This window comes from Ceratotherium simum, chromosome 19 (genome assembly GCF_057802395.1).
Source record: "Ceratotherium simum simum isolate JZ-2026a chromosome 19, ASM5780239v1, whole genome shotgun sequence".
NCBI lineage: Eukaryota > Metazoa > Chordata > Mammalia > Perissodactyla > Rhinocerotidae > Ceratotherium > Ceratotherium simum.
In genome coordinates, this window is record NC_141918.1 from 52,193,347 (window position 1) to 52,208,482 (window position 15,136).

The 15,136-nt window shown below is 41.3% G+C and overlaps 1 protein-coding gene across 1 annotated transcript; it reads right to left on the reverse strand.

The window, feature by feature from the left end:
- Window positions 1-666: 666 nt before the first annotated feature.
- LOC101403374 (pantetheinase) lies at window positions 667-14,836 on the reverse strand. The gene is made up of 7 exons (XM_004422330.3): window positions 14,594-14,836; window positions 13,180-13,310; window positions 9,306-9,498; window positions 8,340-8,631; window positions 7,286-7,647; window positions 2,069-2,239; window positions 667-1,046 (listed from the first exon to the last, which is right to left on the reverse strand). The coding sequence occupies exons 1-7, from the start codon at window positions 14,804-14,806 to the stop codon at window positions 864-866; spliced, it is 1,545 nt and encodes a 514-aa protein (XP_004422387.1). The 5' UTR covers window positions 14,807-14,836; the 3' UTR covers window positions 667-863.
- Between the last annotated feature and the right edge of the window lie 300 nt (window positions 14,837-15,136).

Sequence of the window (15,136 nt, forward strand, 5' to 3'; positions counted from 1 at the left end):
CTGGATATTCTTACTAGGTAACCATTTTGTTCAGGCTTCAATTTATAGCAGAAAATGGAGGAGGGAGAGAATTGGAATTTGCATTAGTTTGCTAGGGCTGCCATAACAAAGTACCACAGACTGGCTTAAACAGCAGAAATTTATTTTCTCACAATTCTGGAGGCTAGAAGTCCAAATCAAATTGTCGGCAGGGTTGGTGGCTTCTGAGGGCCTCTCTCCTTGCCTTGTAGATGGTTATCTTCCTCTGTCTTCACATGGTCTCCCCTCTGTGCATGTCTACATCCTAATCTCCTAATCTGTCCTATAAGAATACCAGCCATATTGGATTAGGGCCCACCCTAATGATCTCATTTTACCTCCTTAAAGACCTTATCTCCAAATACAGTCACATTCTGACGTATGGAGTTAGGACTTCAACATATGAATTTGGGGAGACACGGTTCAGCCCTTAAGAAACTGAAATGTATTCTTTAGGTAAATAACTAACAGAGAAAACAAATAAAATCATTGGAACTCTTAAACAGAACTGAATAAGAGATCTGTGTTATAACAAAAGTGGTAATAGATTCAGACTTACTATAGGTGATAAAGCTAATAGTAGCAGAACAGTTAATCATGGAGAATCTCTCCATGGAACCTAGAGGTAGGGGTCACTGGGGGCTATCTTGTAAGCTGTCTACTGCAGTGAGTGTGTGTGTGTGTGTATGTGTATGTGTGTGTGTCTAACTAAAGATAAATATATATTAATAATTTATTTACACCAGAGTCCACAATCACTATTATCAAGAGCACAGACCCATCTTTCTTTTCTCATCCATCATTTTTTAAATTATCTGAAATAAAAGAGAGAAAATGTAAATATTCTACCAACGTAATGAGAACACAACGGGTGTTAGAACTATGAGCATTACTCCTAGTGCTTGTGCTGTGAGGTGGGATGAAGCATTGGATGCCCGGTCCTTCTCGTACAACCTCCCATAAAGAGTCACCGTCAGGACAGGTCCAGAGGGCGGCGTCAGACTAAACAAGCGTCCATCACTTGACACCTAATGAAAACACAGAGGAGTGGGCTGGGTCTACCTTTAAGTTATACAACCCCACAACACAGTTTTAAAATTTAGTACAACTGGATGAAGAAACAACAAAAATAATGGTCAGATTCTGTTCTATCAGAAATGTTTGAAATAGTACAGACTATACGAAAAATTGGAGCTATGAAATTGGCACTGATTAATTTATTATTGAAATGCCTGTAATCAATATCTTACAGCTTACTTATCGAGGAAGCATTCCATGAGTTAATAACCATAAAACAATGGATGTGGGAGTATAGAAGAGAGAAACCTAGTTCTCTCAGACAAGCAAACCTCCTCCAAATGATGGGAAGGGACTGACTAAGGGGGGTTTGAGCTGAGCCTCTGCCGTCTCTGTCACTCGCTTGGCACGGCCTCCCCACCTGCCCTTTGTCCCGTGCTCCCTGCAGCAGCTATTTCCACCACGAAAGCAGAATGAGAGCAGAACCTGCCAGAGAAGTCAGTGGAGAATGTGGCTGGGCAGAGCACTCATGCAGTGAGGAATTATTTCTGGCTCCTAAAAAAAAATTTTGCTTTCTTGCCAACATCAGTCACTGTTGAATTCTCCTTCAGTTTTTCCTTCTTTCCTTGTCTCCTCTGGTCACACAGGGCCTTCACCCACACCAGGAAAGCACTCCTTTCATCTTCCCTAGACCCTCACTGCCCAGTGATGTGAAGGGGCTGCCTCTGGTGGGACTGGTCCTGAAAGTCTTCTTGAGTCTTCTTCCTGTTCAACAGACCTTAAACAGCCCAGCCTCCTCATAGTCCCCACAATAACATATTTCTTTATTCTCAAGGACACACTAATTACTATAGTAAGGCTTTCCAGACAAGAAACACAGCCTGCTTGGTGTCCTTCATGCTCCCTAAGGATAATTTTACCCTTTCCAAATGGCAGTGTTTAGGATATTTGTAAGTGCCTGGGTAGGTTTTGTACTCAAAAAGTGCTTCCTCTTACATGAAGTGAATTGGCAAGATTAAGCAAAGAGTCGCACCTGAAATTCTCCAGGTGCAAGCTGAATTTCACTCAGCAGCACCTCAGGGAAGACATGCTGGGTTCCGAAAGTGCCACTGAGCGAGAACATGTCGAACCTGGTGGAAGCAGTTTCCACTGAGTCACCACAAGTGTGTAAATCTGTGGTTTTGCACTTCAACAGTGTACAAACCTAGGAAAGTAAAAACAAATCAATAAGTTCCAGCAAAGCCGATCGATATGCTGGCCTGACCTAGAAAAATGCCCTTGCCTCTTTGTTTGATAAAATAGCATTACTTCCTCATTAGGTTAATCCAGTTCATTGCTGAGCAACTATTGCAACCCATAATAACAATACGGGCTGCAGACCCTAGCGCTTCCTGCACTTCACTGACACCCAGATTAAACCACATAAGGAAACGAGCAGATCTTTGGTCTAGAGCCATGAACAACTATACCCTCATTGTTCTCAAGTCAGTGACGCTTTAAATAATCAAGAGTGTTCAATTTAAAAAAAGGTTTAATTTAGACACTCGTTTAATCTCTATTTTATTCCCTATTTCACACAATGAAAGAAGTTTCAAGTTGTAGTGAACCCTAGAGTTGATCTAGAGACAAGCCCTGTGATCTGGAAAAGTCAGGTACTTATATCTGAGCGAGGACTGGAACAGCTCTCACTGCACTACATAGTTACACTATACTACACTCTACTCCACAGCCACGTGAACATAAAATCTAAATATGCAAGTCATCTCACCATGCAGATGCAAAGTCCCTAAAAGGAAGTTCCATATCCATTTAACTCCATCTGTACGGCATCTTCCAAGCCTTACTCCAAACCGCCTTCATTTCTTGCTGGACTAAAACAATAGCCTCTAACTAAGCAGGTGTCCCTGCTTCTACTTTTGAACTTGGAGAGCAAGCGCTTTAGGGCAAGTGTGTTAAGATGGGATTCAAATTACTTTCAGGTAAAGCTAGAATGAACACATCCATCTGTTTCATTCCCTTGAAATCCTACTAAAACCAGCATTAGCTTTTTTTTAAAGAAATAAATCCACAAGGATAGGAGAACAGGAGGATAGACCATAGCACAATGTTAGAAGCTGGGGTGTTGATACAGAAGTGCTAACTGATTTAGCAGACCTAAGAAAGCCAACTCCTAGACTGGCAGTGGGGAAAGCCAATAATCAACCTTATGGACACTGCAGAATACTCAAAAGATTCCATCCCTGGGAACACTAGATACCTCAGACGCTGGTAAAGTCATGGTGGCTAAAGTAAGGGAAATTGATGGGAAGTTGTTAAAGATGCCTCAGATACTGAGCATGAGCAACTGCCCCTCCCCTATTTCAGTAAAAGCCTGGGCATTTATTTCCAGAGAGGGTAAAGCAGACATGTCCTGATGGAGGTTTTGAAAGACACAGTTGAAGGGGATTACATGAATGAATCATTGTTGAGACCGCCTCCCTCCGCCACCAAACCCTGCTGTCATTTCTCCCACTTGGCTCTCGAAACGCTGTCGGCAAGGCATTCATCCTTCAGGAATAGGGTCAGGCATCACAGTTAAATTTGAAGTTCAGATAAATTAAAAATACTAAAAATAGTTTTTAGTGTAAGTCTATCCCAAATATCACACAGACATACTCATATTTAAACATATATATTCCTTATTTATCTAAACTTCGAATTTGCCTGGACATCCTATATTTTTATTTGCTGAATTAGGCAACCCTATTCAGGAAGAGAATTAGAAGAATTTTGAAACTTGGGAAACCTGACCATCTCAAGAGGAAGACTCTACACATACTTACCTCAGGGATTCCTCTAACAAAAGGCCCAGTTAGATCACATTGCTGTGAAGCTGAAAATGGGCAATTATCACCCACATGGTCAGAACTTTCCATCAGTTTTTGGTAAGACTAAAGGGTCACCATATATATGAGGAAAGCTTCTAAATTTAGAGTTTTAAATTCCAAAACCAGTCCAGCAACGGTGGTTCAGCAAAGGGATCTCTGCCCAGCAACGACAATAGAGGGCTTCGTTCTACTTGGCAAAACTAACCTTCCTCCCAACACTAAGAAGGAACCCACCTCGGCTTTCCTCAAGGAGGGGCCAAGACTCCGGGGGAGACAGAGAGGGAAGACAGGATTGAGGTGGGAAGGAAGGAAAAAGAGAGAGGAAGAGCCAAGAGAGTGCTTTCTTGCTTTGTAACCAACTTTTTAAACCTAAAAATATAGCACAAAAAATAAAAAAATAATATATCGCAATTATTTTAATTTTAAAAACTAATATGGCAACATAATACCATATATATGCAACATATATAGTGAAATATTTATATGGCAATAAGTATTTTTGTAGAACATAATTTAACTGATTTCCAATTTTGTACATTTTCTGTGTTCTTGATATCATTTTTTTCCCCTTTTCTCCAGCACCTTGGAGCACTGACTGGAGTATTGGTTCCTTCTATATTTTCATTCTTTTCCTTTTTTCTTGCCCTGTCTCTTAGCCCTATCGAGATAATTAAGGATCTCTCATCTATTGGAAACACAAACAGAAACAGCTCTTCCTGACCACAAGTCTCTGTCTAGCTCCTGTCTTGCTTCTCTGCTTCTCGTCTCAGGCAAGATTTTTGAGGAAGAAACACTCACTCATTCTTTCAATATCCTCACTTCCCTTTGACTTTTCGATTCACTGTAATCTGCCTTTCACCCTACCATTATGAGCCCAGGAAATTCCACCAAAATTCTACTCATTTATGCCAATAATGGTAAACATTCTGCACAGATACACTTCACAATTTCCTCCTCCTGCGAGTCTCTGCTTCCTTGCCGTCCGTGAAAGTTCTCTTTTCAAATTCTCCTTCATTTCCTGCTCGTATTTGCAGGTTCCTATTCTGTCCGCTTCCTGCCCAAACGCTGGAGCTCAGCGAGGTCCCACCTGTAGCCATTCTTCCTCACTGCTCATGTAGTCAGCTTTGCAATGTCATTCACTCTTGTGGGTTTAACTACCGCCTTTATCCTGCTGACTCTCAAAACAGTATTTCTAAATTTAATATCTCCCTTAAGCATCAGATCCGTGTATTCAACAGCATGTCGGATGGCTCCAGCTGAATGTCCCACATGAACTGCAAGACCAGCAGACCCAAAGCTGAACTGAGCGTCTCCCCACTGCCACCCGACCTGCTTCTCCCCTCACATCCTGACCTTTCAGAGTATCACAGTCACCCAGCCACTCTTGCCAGAAACCTGGCACATTCTAGACCCTTCATTGTGCTTTCCTGTTAGATATCAAATTGACCACTAAGTTCAGTTTTCTAAATATTTCCTGACTCCATACCCTGCTTTTATTCCTACTCACGTAATCTTGGTGCAGGTCCTAATAGGAGTATTTTAATAATTTAACTAGTCTTTGTGCCCTTAGTTTCATCATCCACAGTACAGCCAAAATATTCTACTCAAAAGAAGATTTGACCACACCATTCCCCTGCTGAACACCTTCCAACAGAAGATCAGCACTGACAGAATAAAGCCCACATCTTAGGAACGACAGGTAAGATCCTTCAGGATATGATCCTGCCTCTAGGCTCATCGTCCACCGACATTGCTTGTGATGTTATGCCTTCGTAACATGGAACTGTTTGCTCTTCCCTGAACACACTGCTCTTTCGCACATCCACACCCTTGCTCATGGTCTCCACTTCACCTAGAATTCCCTCCCACTCTTTTTCTCCTCCATAATAGCATAAGCTCATACATAATGTCTCCAGAAACTTCCCTGGATCCCCAAATTAGGGTAAGTACAACTCCTTAGTATTTCTATAGCAAAACGTGCATTGTATATCCATTACATGCCAACCTGTATTGAAGTGTCTGCTCAAGTGTCTTTCTCCCCTACTACATTCCTCAAGAGGGGGATCTGTGCTTATCCATCTTCAAATCATTAGCACTGAATATACACCTGGTATGTAGCAGGCACTTGATAAATGTTTGTCAAAATAAGCAAGCCTTGGTAGAGTGCTGATGATACGGCAAACAAAATGTTCCACGGTGGGTGTAGTTCCAGCACTCAAAGGGCCTTCAGTCTGCAACAAGTATGTACATAATTTGACATGACGTGTCTTTGATAAAGTTAAGCATAGGGTGTTTGGGAGCACTTGAAAGAGGTACCTAACCCAGCAGGGGAGGTGGGAGTGCTGCCCCAGGAAGTGTCAGGGCAGCCTTCTTGGTGAAGATAAGACCTGAAAGGCCCGATGAATGATGAGTAGGTGGGGGTCACCATAGATAAAAGAAACAATCTCTGCCAACATCCAGAGGTTCTGCAGATGCTGGCACACTGAAGATGGGGAAATGTCACAATATGACAGGATCCCAGGGTACATGTGGGTAGAGTGAGAGAAGATGATAGAGAGTGGGAAGGGGCCACACATCAAGACTTTCTGAGCCTTTTATGTTAAGGAATTTGATTTGCCAATTAGAAGACAGTGAGGAATTTTAAGCAAGAGAGAGAAATAATCAGAAATGGCTTTTAGTGATTTTTGTAGTTATAGTATAGGGCATGGACTGGATGAAGCTGAAACTGTCAACAGGAAGCTGTCTTAGGGGGATATGGCAATAATCCGGGTGAAATAGGAAGCAGGCCAGATCAAGGAAGACAAGAACAGGATGGGAGGAATATGGAAGCTGCTTGTTCTTAGGGATTCCATCTCATCAGGCTCCAATAGCTCCTCCTTTACTGTTGAGGGCTGTGAGATATCTGAATCTTTGCAGCAATAAACTATCGTACTGGACATCTCAGAGGTTAACTCTATATGTCTCCAGGACACATTTAGAGTCAAGCTTCTTATAAAACAAGATAGGCATTCGTGAGCATACAGGGGAAATGACTAAATTTGTTTAGGCAGGAAATATCAGAGGGTAATTATCCATTAAAACTGTCTGTGATTAGATTATTATATCATTTTTAAACACCGGTTCTGCAAATAAATGTTCTGCCTTTTCCCAACTAGTTTAAAATTGAACTGACATCTAGGATTGCAAGTTTCAGCTAATAAAAATTCAGGATGCCCAACTAAATTTGAATTTCAAAAAACCACACATATTTTAGTATACATATATCTTCAAAAGTGGGACATACTTATAATAATAAAAATAATTCATGGATTATCTGAAATTCAAATTTAATTGGGTGTCCTGTATTTTATCTGGTAACCCCCTGCCACCAAAGCAATCATTACCTGTAAATAATAACTCCCTTCCACAGTATGTAGTCCATCAAATGCCCCTAGGGCATACACTTCATCTGCTCTCTTCTCAGACATCTTGTAGCTTAGATGACAGCAGAGATCTTTCTGACAAACTGTGTAATTTCCTGTGACTTCTGTGAGCTCAAAGAAGGTGAATTCATCAAAAAAGACAGTGTTCTTAAATTCCTGGTTTCCCATCGAGAGTGCTTCCACACTGCTGGCATAAGAAGTCCAATTCACCACTGCAGGGCGGTGTGGGTGGGAATCCAGTTGTGAGAGGAGTAGTTTTCCCTCCTCGGTCTTCATATCATAATGAAATGCTCTTGGAGAATCAGGAGCATAAATGCCACTTCCTGGAAGTGATAAGTTGGAAATGGCATTTCAAATAGGAAAGTGAAAAAGGATCGTACGGTTGTTATTGTTATTTTCTTTCTTTCTTTATTGGTGAGGAAGATTAGCCCTGAGCTAACATCTATTGCCAATCCTCCTCTTTTTGCTGAGGAAGACTGGCCCTGGGCTAACACCCATGACCATCTTCCTCTACTTTACATACGGGATGCTGCCACAACATGGCTTGATAAACAGTGCATAGGTCCATGTCCAGGATCTGAACCTGCGAACCCCTGGCAACCGAAGGGGAGCACTCGAACTTAACCACTAAGCCACTAGGCCGGCCCCTGTTATTGTTATTTTAAACTCACATTAACATTTTACTCCCTCTAAGCTATACATTTCATTAACTTCAGTAAAATATGCTGACAGGATAACAGGTAAGAGGAAATACAATACTGCATGACACCAAGATGCTGAGAAGAGAGTTTCACATAAGAAGTGGTGAATTTTGAAAAAAAAAGGCAGTGTACATTCAAGTTGAATAAAACCAAAATAATTTAGATGGAGATGGATTCTACAGCATGTCACCAGCTGGATATGCAAAAATTGAGTTGGAAAACATTGTATTAAGGAGTACATGTCAGCTAGAAAAAATGATTTTTTTGCTTTTTTGGTTACATCAAACCTGTAAATCTTAAAGATTTCACATTACCTGTCATTCTATTTGAGGGGTAATGTATATTGGACGCAAGGAAATTGACCCCCATGCCCATAGCCCAAGCCGAGTGGAATTCAATAGCTGACAAATGTGGCAAAACATTCATCCAAGCTGTGGGGAAGAGGATGGTGTCCACATGGAAATCTGTCACCAGGGTTACAGCAGGATCGTGGAAGAGAATATCGAAGCACGTGAAAATGCCAAAACTTCCAAAGGTGGTGTTGAAAGTCACGACCTCAGGCTCCTTGGGTGCATTGAATTGATCTTCACCCAGGAAAAGGTTTTGCTGCAATAAACAGAAGATGAAGGGGGGAAAATCTCTTTTAAGTAGCTGGCCTGGATGTCACTGTGTCTGAAAAAGTACAGCTCACATCTGTTAGTGCCGATTTCATCTATGACCACTGTCTTCACAGGAAAGAGTGTTAGAGAATCAGAGACAGCCACAGTGGATAGGAGCCTTTGTTTCAATATCCACATTTTATACGTAAGCACAAAGGAATCCTTATCTATTAAGACCTTCTTGAATCTTATAAGACATAGGAGTGAAATAGATAACATCTATTTGCCAAGAACACTTAATAGTTTTCTGTGGGCAAAGAACGTTCTTTGCTCCCTTCTCTTCAAAACCAAGTCTATCTGGTAAGTAGTTTTTCATTCTGGCCTTGATCCACTGCCAGGGCATGTCTTTACAAGGACAAAGTCCAAAAGGCGACATTATATTTCAAGGCAGGAAGCTCCTTCTGATTTGTACACACTCCCAACAACACCTTCCTGTGCTCCTAAAGGCACAGGTATCCTCTCTGTAGGAGCTCACCACACCTAACCATTACTGTCTACGCTCTGTCTCTACTCTGCCTATCAAGTATGCTTATTATTATCCACAATAATGATTTTTTCCCTTCCTGTCCACTTTATTTTGTTGAACACTCAGTAGTTGAATTATTTGCAAATTAATTCTACCTTATGGTAGCGTGCCACGAGCTTTCCCTCAGAATCAAACACCACATCAGTGTTGTATTGGTAACGGCCATCAGGGGGACACTGAGGGTCGCTGGCATTGCATGGCTTCTTGTCCCCAATATTCGCCACGACGTAGATGGAGTTGTCCTTGGCCAGGCAGCTGAGCCTGTCTTGTACTGGAGTGTGGCCAAATCTGGTATGTGTTCATTGGAAGAGGAAAAAAAAATCAAGCTTAGCATTCAGTGAAATTCAGAATAATAGTTGCATGAACCTATTACATGATATACACGAAAACAAACCCTAAATAACATAAATAGAAGAGAAAGATTAAATTAAGAAGAGACTTCAGAGGAAGTACATGCTTGTAGGAATTTGGTTGTAGGAAGCTATTCTAGGATAAGATTCCAGGCCATGTATTTTTTTCTTCATAGCATTTATCATCATCTGTAATCACATATTCATTTGTGTGTTCCTCTTATACTGTGTGTCACATCTTATTGATATTAAGGGGCAAAGAGACACACCTCCTGTTCACTGGATCCACGCTTGACAGAAAAGAGGCATTAAAAAATATTTCAAATGAGGGGCCAGCCCGGTGGCATAATGGTTGAGTTCGCGCGCTCTACTTCAGTGGCCCAGGGTTAGCAGGTTCGGATCCTGGGCACGGACCTACACGCTGCTCATCAAGACACGCTGTGGAGGCATCCCGCATACAAAATAGAGGAAGGTGGGCACATATGTTAGCTCAGGGCCAATCTTCCTCACCAAAAAATTATATGTGTATTTTGAATGAAAGGACCGCAACTTGGAAACAGGAGGACTCAGGGAAGATGGCGGAGTAGGAAGCACCAGGAAACCATCCTTCCACCTAGATAACAACTGCACTGGCAGAATCTGTCTGATACAACTATTTTGGAACTCTGGAGTCTATTTGAAGACTTACAACTTCCAGGGGAAGGCTCGGAAGGTAAACTGCAGTTAATTTTAGTCAATTTCAGCCCTTGGCTCAGCAGTGGCTACCCCGTACCCCACCTCCCTCCACCCCCCTTTCCCCGTAGCAGGCAGCCATGCAGGTGTTCTTGGAGCACCTTACAGGCATCTTGTGGGAGCAGGCTGGGCAATAAGGACCCTGTCCTCCAAATATTAAGGATCTGTGTTCTGATCGCTGATAACTAATTCCGATCATGGAGGTGCAGACACAGGGGCAGGGAGCCATTGTTTTTTTAACTTATTGACCTAATGATTGACTCTTTAATCTGCCAGCCAGAGCACCTTGATCACAGGTGCAGACATTCACTGTATTAAAGTATGCCCCTCATACAAGGACTCCTACACACTCACGTAGTGGAGTTTCCAGTGCATAAGAAAGAGTCAATGAAAAAAAGTCGAATAAGTAAATTCATTTTTGAGTTAGGTTACTGGACATAGTATGTCTCTCAAGAAATCTACAAACTTTCTTCCGTGAGGCAATGAAACCTTCTGAGCCAAACTGTTCCTCTCTTAGCCTCCCAGGAACCCTCAGAAGCATACTGCATGTCCAGTTGTAATGATCAGCCCACTACCGTGGTGCCTTGTAACAACTGCTTCCTCTACTTTATTCATGTGGCTTCTGGTTTTTACATCTAAACTATCCTACTTCTTAATTATATAAGATTTATTAAGAAACCTCAAATCCTTCTGGAAGCATGTGAAGTATAAATGCTAAATAGATAAATAAAATAAACAAGAGGAATGATGAGGGCGTGTTCCTACAATACCCAAGCTAAATGGTGATGTGGGCCAAAAAAAGGTTGGTGACTGTAGAAAAAAGAGCAATTGCTTCAGTGGATATTTCAAACATACTCAACAAGGCGTGATATCTGATTGTATTCGAAGGGTAAATGAGATCGACTCCTCTTCTTCCCTCCCATCTGACATCCAATCTTTCAGCAAGATCTGTCAAAGCTACCTCCAGACTTTATTCAGAATCTGGTCATTTCTCAATACCTTGACTTCTGCCATCTTGGTCCAAAGCCGACATCTCTGCCTAGATCCCTGCAAAGGCTTTTTAGCTGTCCCGGCTTCTTCATTGCCCTCCTCCTGGAGTCTAGTCTCCACATAGTGGCCAGGTGATCCTTACACTAAAACTTGTCACAGCATATCAATTCTTGTCAAAATTCTTCAATGGTTACCTTCTCACTCAAGTAACAAAGTCATTATTATGGCCTACAAAGTCTTACGTAATCAGGCCCCTCCCACCTATCTGCCTCCATCTCCCACTTTTCTCCCCATCCCTCACATCACTCAACCAAACTAACCTTCTTGCTGTTCCTAATATGCCAGACACACACTCTGACCGCAGGATCTTTGTATTTAGAATTCCCTCGATTGCTGTTTTCTCAGATATCCATGTGACCTACTCCCTCACTTCCCTTAAGTCTTTGCTGAGATGTCACTGTAAAGCCCTCTGATGACCTAAAAATTTCAGCCCCACACTTCCCACTATATTCACCTTTCCTGCTTTATTTTTCCCCATAACACTTAACTCCATCTCATATCATGGATAGGTAAATGATAGATCACTAGATATTATTTATTTTGTTTTTGACTCTCTCCCCACACTAGAATATAAGATCCAGGAGAACAGAGATTTTTTAATCTGTTTAGTTCACCCCACTGCCCAGAATAGTGCCTGGATCCAATAAGGACTCAAAAAATGTGTTGAATAAATGAATGAAGGCAAGGAACAGAGATGTCATCGGTTAATGGAAAACATGAAGGGGAAACCAGACTCCTTAAAATGGAAAAAATGGAACATTCTGGTGGTGATTTTCAGGATGCTCTTGGAAATTTGGTTCTAGGGAAAGGCCATTAGAACCAAGTGAAGTCAATTCATAATGGTAGTGATAACAGAGTTCCTGCCTCTTAGAAGCTGAAGATCTGGCATGGGAGATGGTTAAATAAGAAATAATTATGATACAATGAATTGTGAATAAAGTAGATGATTAAGAGAAATACTGTTGAACCTTGTCAAAATCAAAGTGTCTCTATAAGCAGTTACAGTAGTTTGTGTGCTTTTGAGAGCAGTTCCAACAGAAGAATTCCTGTGATTTTAGCAATGGTTTATTTTGAAAGAAATGAGTTAACTGACATGATTCTCTTGGATGTAGATGACATTGTTTTGTTTATATTAAAAATAATAGTGCTATTTTCATCACACTTCATATTTCTTTAGTCTGGACTTGATTTAAACCACTTACACAGTTCTGCTGTATCATAACTTCCTGGGTTGACAATAAGCTTAAGCTTTAAGGATTTCATATACATTAATCTCATCAGCTATCTTATGGATGAGACAGAAAAAAAATTTTTTTTTTAAGGTTTTCTTAAATTTTTTTTTTTTTTAATTTTTTTCCCCCCAAAGCCCCAGTAGATAGATGTACGTCATAGTTGCACATCCTTCTAGTTGCTTGGACAAAAAAATCTTTAATCCTAAACTGACATGTGACTCTATTTTGCTATTTACTCCTACAGTTTTCAAATTACAGACCCAATAGGGAAACAATTATCTGTTCACAAGCAAGGATCTGGTTCTTCTACTAACTGGCTACCCAGTGACCCTAAGCAAGTTACAATATCATCTCTCCAGATTCATTCCCCTAATGGAAATTCACATTGAATTCGGTGATTTCTTGTTACCTCCGGCACTGATTTCTGTGATTTCATAATTCCTGTTCACTTTCCTATTAAATGTATCCATAGGAGATGAAAAATAATGAAACTATCTTGAAACTTAGAGTTGATAGTGGATCTTATGCAATGATCTTCCATAAAACTTTCCCAAGTGAAGCAAGCTCGTGTTCATGATTGAATTTTTCACAATCCATTTCTTTACCTGTTGGGATTGTTACAAGGGATCCAGTTCACCTGAGGGTCTGGGATGTCCTCCAAGTACGGGTAGAGAGAATCCCTGCTGAAGTTCCAGCCGTAGATACCATCTTCAGGAGTCACAATAATATGTGCACCCTGTTAAAAATGGCGCTTGACTAACATATTTTTCAAATAAGCAAACAATCAAAGAGGGGGCCTGCGAGGGGACCTGAGGAACTGAGCAGCTGAGGAACAACTATTTGGGCTTTTTTTTTTCTTTCAATCTTATTCCTTTGTTTTCTATGCTTTTGTAATTTATTTTCTTTGCCCAACCACATTCCTTTTCGAATCCCACTGTCGTCATTGCTATTTGACTTCTTCACTATTTCATAAGCATTAATAGCTTTCCAGGCCACCCACAGGTTTGCCACGCCTTAGAGTTGTTAACTATAAACCTAGGTCTTCTCAAAATGACCCCCTTCCCTGAACTTTGTCTGACTGTTGTGTCTGAGTGTGTAGGGACTGACGTGAGACTCGAATTCTGTGTCACTTCCCCCTCTGCTCCAGCCTTCTCTGCTCCTTACGCTGCAAACTTGATTTCTGCTTCTCAGAAGGAGGGGGCTCAGACACTGGTTACCTGAAGGATGCCGGGCCTAGAGGTACAACCTGGGCACTTTCAGGGGGGAAAGTCACCCTGAAAGCTGCTGTAGCCTTGAAGAAAATAGTTGGACTAAGGGTGAAAAAACCTCAGAATCCTTCATAACCTTTTAAATTTTCTTAGGTATGAGAATGTCTATTGATAGATATATGTAATATGTGTGTATCTATGCCTTTCATCATACTTCATATATCCCTTCTTTATACCTGATCTACAAATATCTTGTTTAAACTATGTTCGTTCAAACCACACACTTAAACTTAACCCTTCATTCAACTCAAGGACTTACTGTGCATTAACAGACATATTTTTATCTTGTAATTGTAATGAAGTATATACTGTTAAGTAATTTGCAACTTAAGTTTAATCGTTTTGATGTTGTGAACTAACCCGACAACCTGCCGTCTCTTAAGAGCACAACAGTGCACCAAGGCCACTGACACTCTACGGACAACACCTGGTCCCTGGCCCATTTATCCTCCACCCTCCTTCTGTAGCCAAAAAGAGCAACAAAGTTGTTGAATTTGGAGCAAGTTCCTCAAAAGTCTGCTGCCTCTAGTGATAAGCAGGCCACGCGTTCCCTAACCTTGTCTATCAGGGAAGTGCGATAGTGTCCTTGCTCTGTTACTTTTGAGAAAGAGGTAGGACTCTGATTGTAAAGCAGAAATTCTCGGCTACCCTGACACATATGTCGTCCTGAAGGGTGTTGACCTGACAGTGACCTGTGTCCTAAGACCCCACCGTTTCTGCACGGAGAATCCAGCACCCTCAGAGATGGTACCTGCTTTGCTGCTGATGTGATTGCTCCCTCCAAGAGATCCAGATTGCGGTTCATTAAGAGCAATGCCTCTTCCTGGGACACTGGCGTTAGGGTGGCATTAGGCAATACCACTGCATGCTCATAAACAGCTGCAATAAAGGTGTCCAGGGAGCTGGCTTTGCAGACACAGAGAACCGAAATTGCCACATAAGCCAGCAGCTGAGAAGTAATCATGCTGAAGTCCAATGATTGCTGAGAAACCAGCAAGTCCTGATATTTATAGAGCGAAAACACAATAAATCACGTGGTTCCCAGAACTCAGGACTTTAAAGATAAATGACAAAATCTAACTTTAAGAAAACCTTCTGGTTTCACATCAGGGACATAGGTATAAACACTTCTTATATAACAAATGACCCTCCCTTATTGCAGGGATTTGTGGAGATTAAATAAGGAACCGCGTGTGTATTAGTTTGCCAGGGTTGTCATAAAAAAGTATCAAAAGCTGGGTGGTTTAAGCGACAGAAATGTGTTGTCTCACAGTTCTGGAGGCAAGAAGTTTCA

Excerpts from the sequence above, each read along its gene's own strand:
- LOC101403374 (XM_004422330.3), bottom strand. The coding sequence starts at position 14,806 with ATGATTACTTCTCAGCTGCTGGCTTATGTGGCAATTTCGGTTCTCTGT. Across the intron at positions 8,632-9,305 it reads TCGTGGCACGCTACCATAAG|CAAAACCTTTTCCTGGGTGA; the intron begins GTAGAATTAATT and ends TGTTTATTGCAG. Across the intron at positions 7,648-8,339 it reads CCCCTCAAATAGAATGACAG|GAAGTGGCATTTATGCTCCT; the intron begins GTAATGTGAAAT and ends TATCACTTCCAG.